At 38.1% G+C, this 4541-nt stretch overlaps 1 protein-coding gene across 1 annotated transcript; it reads right to left on the minus strand.

Moving 5' to 3' along the window:
• Positions 1-658: 658 nt before the first annotated feature.
• On the minus strand, positions 659-4541 carry LOC104409541 (pancreatic alpha-amylase-like; the record flags this gene model as incomplete). The annotated part of the gene is made up of 4 exons (XM_010019442.1): positions 4325-4541; positions 2625-2771; positions 2235-2432; positions 659-889 (listed from the first exon to the last, which is right to left on the minus strand). Coding segments are annotated over exons 1-4 (759 nt in total), but the record flags the coding sequence as incomplete, so codon positions are not given.

Genomic DNA, 4541 nt, shown 5'->3' on the forward strand with positions numbered 1-4541 from the left:
TAGGTCAGCTCAGGCTTGGCAGAATACATGGTGAGCACATGTGAGAGAACACGACTGTGTAGCTAAAGAATGATTCACTACTTGCCCTAGACATTGCAGGCCAACATACTCATTTAGTAAAGAATGTCTAGTAAGTTTAGCTTCTGCTGACTGAAACCAACAATTACCTGCTTCTTAGGTCTTGTTAGGATTTGTTGTTGAAATGTAAATTTCAAATTTGCAATGTCAACTAACACTGCTTATGGCATTGGAAAACAAAACTTCAGACCATAACCACAATTTATATCTTCTGTTGCAATTTATTGATCAGAATTTAAATTGAGGGTGCGATATCTCTTTTTTAAAACAACAGAACTTTTACACTAATTAACTTTGATGCAGTGAATTTCATCTCAAGTGAAATTTCCAGGTCACCTATTTCCAGATGATCCAAAACAACTGGAGCATTTTGCATGTCAATTACTCTTTGTGGGCTGAATAGGTATTTGTAAATTCCAGTTATTAAATCTCAGTGATGATTTCTATAAAACTTGAGACTGAAAGCTGCTCAGGCCCAGCTCAAAGAGAGCATTGCTTCCAGTTTGGGACTCAGCTTATGCTGTGCCTGCAAGAAATATGTGTGTAAAGTAAATTTAAACAAAACATAAATAAAGATTACCTCCTGGTAAATGAAAGGTTTAGTTCCTGCAGGAAACCATTCAGTATTTAGATGTTTCAGCTTGTCTAAAATCGCTTTCACATCTTGAGGCCACATATGCTTGGCAGCATCAATTCGGAAGCCTGCTACACCAATATCAATGAGATGGTTCATGTACTCAGCAACTTTTGAGCGCACATAGTCCTTCTCCAGGGCCAGATCAAGAAGGCCAACCAAGCGGCAGTCTCGGACCTGTATAAAAAAATCTGAGATGAAGTATTTTTCACCTAATAAACTAAATGTAGTGCTCTACATACATTTTTGTTACCTACATTACAATCCCAAATAATTACAACATTCACTTGCCATTGTTCACCATGCATACCTTTGCCTTGGATTGGTATCTTGGACAGCCATCTACACAGAAGGAACATTGAGAAGCCTGCATTCATCCCTCTTACACAGCTGTAGATGCTGAAAGACTGTAACTGCCTAACCAGTAAGTCTATAATCCGCTTATTAATGTAAGTATAGGGCAAAAATAGGATTAATTATTTTTATTCCAGTGCATTATGGAACTGATTCATTACTATTTCAAGTGCATTCATTTCTCACCTGATGTAGGAAAGATATCTATAAGTTATGTTTCCAAATCTTTTAAAAATCTTGAGCTATTATAGCCTCAGAAATGTACTAAACTTTTGTTTTCTCTCTCCTTTTTGCATTTGTTTCCTGTAAATTCTAAATGAGGGACATCAATTTTGACCAAAAAAATACTTCAAACATACACTGAATATATTGAAATGATTTTCTTAACTCTTATGATGGGTGGAAACCCATCTCTGCATAGCTGCCTGGACAGAGCTAGGTGCATCAGCCTATGTTGCTCCTTCAGAACTGGCTCAAGCATTCACAGACATTTAAAGTTTCCTCTTCTTCTGCCATTTCTCAAAAATTCCTCCCCCCTAAATTTAGATTCAGGAAAGATCAAATGCATTTGAAAGGCATAAGACATTATTCAAGAAAGGTAGGTATTTACCTTTATAAAATAATTTTTCATTCTGTCATAGTTTTAAAGTCCTAACCTTGTAATCTGATGTAAAAGAACAGGTAGACTCTTAGCAAATCTGTAAACAGAAGGTCAATCTTCAAGATTTTCACATGAGTATTCATCTTTATAAAATCCTACCCTTTCTCTTCTGAAATTGAGGCCAAAGAAAACTCCCAAATTACAACAACAGGCAAGTAACTCCCTTTACTTTTGTTTTAAATACAAAAAAACCCACACAGGATAATCCCTAAATAGGTTTTTGTAAGCTTTAAACTATCTTTTTAAGTACTTAAGCACATTTCCCTAAATCTGAAATTGAGCCACTGGCTCAAGTAGCGTAATCCTTTTAAGAAGCAAGGCTCCTGATAGCAGCGCTATCCTCTTTTATCAATTTGGACAGTTTTCCATGTGGGTTTTGATTTTGTTTTGTTTTGCTTTTAAAAATGTAAAAAGTTTTTGGAAAGTGTGTGACAGTAAAGGGGAACAAAGAAAGCATAGCCCAAGAACAGATGTACATGTAAAATAGATTTACAGTTCTAGGTTTACCTGAGGTATATCATGATAATCCTCAATGTCTCCACTTCGAGATTTACATTTACCATCATTAAAGTCCCAGTCAGAATATGGCACAGCTGGAAAATTTTCAGTCTTTGCACTGAAATAGCTTCCACAAGTGGCATGATTGCCAGCACCAGCATTAGCTCCACACATATGGTTGATTACTGCATCCACATAAATGTGTACCTAGGGAATAGCATTCACATTTAATTTGAGAATTAGAAGGTCTTTACTGGTCCCATCAAACCCGAACTAATCTACGACTTATGAAAAGAAACCCGAACATGTCCACTCCAGTGCTACCACATCTTCCCTTCTAAATTACCATTTGTCTATATCCTTGCATTGTCAACACCAGAAGGTTTTCAAAGCACTTACTCCAACATAGTTGCATCTGGTCACCATGTCTCTGAATTCAGTTTCATTTCCAGATCGTGTGCACAGTTTGTAGCTGATGGGCTGGTATCTTTCCCACCAGGGTTGCCAGGGGTCAGTAATGATAACATTTTCATTTGGAGGTGAAATCTGTGAATAAGATGGTGTCTCTTGGTAACAGGATACTGATAATGGTTTATTTCTTTGCCCAGTATTGTTAGAGAAAGACATAAAACCAGAAAGTCAGGTCCCTTTAATAGAAGATGCTTGCCATATTTAACCCACATAGATCCTCAGTATCCTCTCCTTATACTGTAGTGGGCTGGAAATAAAAGACTTCAGGCTGGATCTTCAGCAGGTAGAAAAATACTATACAAATTAGTCCCACGGACATAGTGTCCCAATTATCTTTGTGAATGCAGGTTTCAAAGATCAAAAGAAGGGTCTGAAAACTGAAGGACTAGGTCAGTAGCAATAGTCCTGCATCAGGAAGGAACTGACTTCAGAAAAACTGATATAACATCCTGCCCTTAAAATTGATCCAACTTCCCACTTTTGTAATGTTTTGGATAAAAGCATTCTTGAATCAAACTTGTCACAGTTTTCAGACAAGCTATACCTCTTCCTTTTATAGACTCTTTCTGTGATACTTTTCAGGCAGCAAGCTTTTGCTGACACCTCCAAGTCTCTGGGCATAACCACCTGATCCCACCATTCACAAAGAATCCTAGGCTGCACCTTACTTAGCTGTCATAACTTTGTGACCCACTCGGCAGGTGTGCATCTGAAAAAACTTCCTGAGATCCTATCATAGCATGGATTAAAAAAGATATCCAAGTGTTTCCCATAGTCTGAGACATCAATTTAAGATCAATCAGGCCTGTGCATCTGGAAATGTGGTTGCAAAGAAAACTTCAAATGTATCTGAAAATGATGGGAAAATTCTCACTCAGGCCAAGCTGTGAACTCCTGAGCTAGAAGAGACAGGAAGATTTCTCTTGCTAATTCACCTGAGCAATCTGGCAAACAAACGGAAATCGCTTAATAAGTGACAGCTCTCAGCCATACCACCCCCACCTATCTGACACTACTGGTTCCACAGGAACCCGTGTCTGTTGTTCAGACAGAACAGATCCACACCAACACACCTTCACCGGAACCTGTGGTCTGTTCATTTCTGCATGCTTACACCAGGTTCCTGTAAAGAAGGGTCTCTTAATGGCTTACCCTAACACTAGGATTTACAGAGAGAAACTTGCCTGTTTGAACGTAAGTAGCAGCCTTTTATATATATTTATTTTTAAACCTTCAGCCCTTTAGTATGGAGGAGGCTCTTTGGGAGCCCTCTTTTCTTCCAGACATAGCTTTGTGTTTATCTAGCTCTTAAGAACTTCCCTTGATTTAAATAATATCAACCACATAAACATAGGTTACTCTTCACAGCAGTAAAGAAAAGATTTAGCCAAGGATATGCAATTCTAATCCATCTAAATGTAATAGCACAATGTGCAAAACATGCACTTTGGAGCAATGAAATAAATTCACGCTTACACAATGATGGCTGAAGAATGTATTTGTAAGCATTTGCTACTTACATTATCAATTTCTATTTTTCTTTCTCAGTACTTGTCCTTTGGTGAAAATTTTCTCTGAAAAACAAATTATCATCTATGTAGCAATTTTACTGATAGGAACAGACATACCTGAACTCCTCCAAATCCATTAGGAGCCAAATAGCGCTCACATTCAAGAGCAATATCAGCCCAGCGCCATTCAAAGAGATGTACAATAGATGTCCTCCCAGGGAGAGTATTGGGGTTGTACTGTGCCCAGCAAAGCCCTACGTTTAACAGAAGAAACCAGATACCCATCCCATGCTCTGCCATCAGTTCCGCTCTTCTCACTGCCTATTTATGTTCC

The sequence above is a fragment of the Nestor notabilis genome, unplaced genomic scaffold (assembly GCF_000696875.1).
Source record: "Nestor notabilis isolate BGI_N333 unplaced genomic scaffold, ASM69687v1 scaffold7878, whole genome shotgun sequence".
NCBI lineage: Eukaryota > Metazoa > Chordata > Aves > Psittaciformes > Psittacidae > Nestor > Nestor notabilis.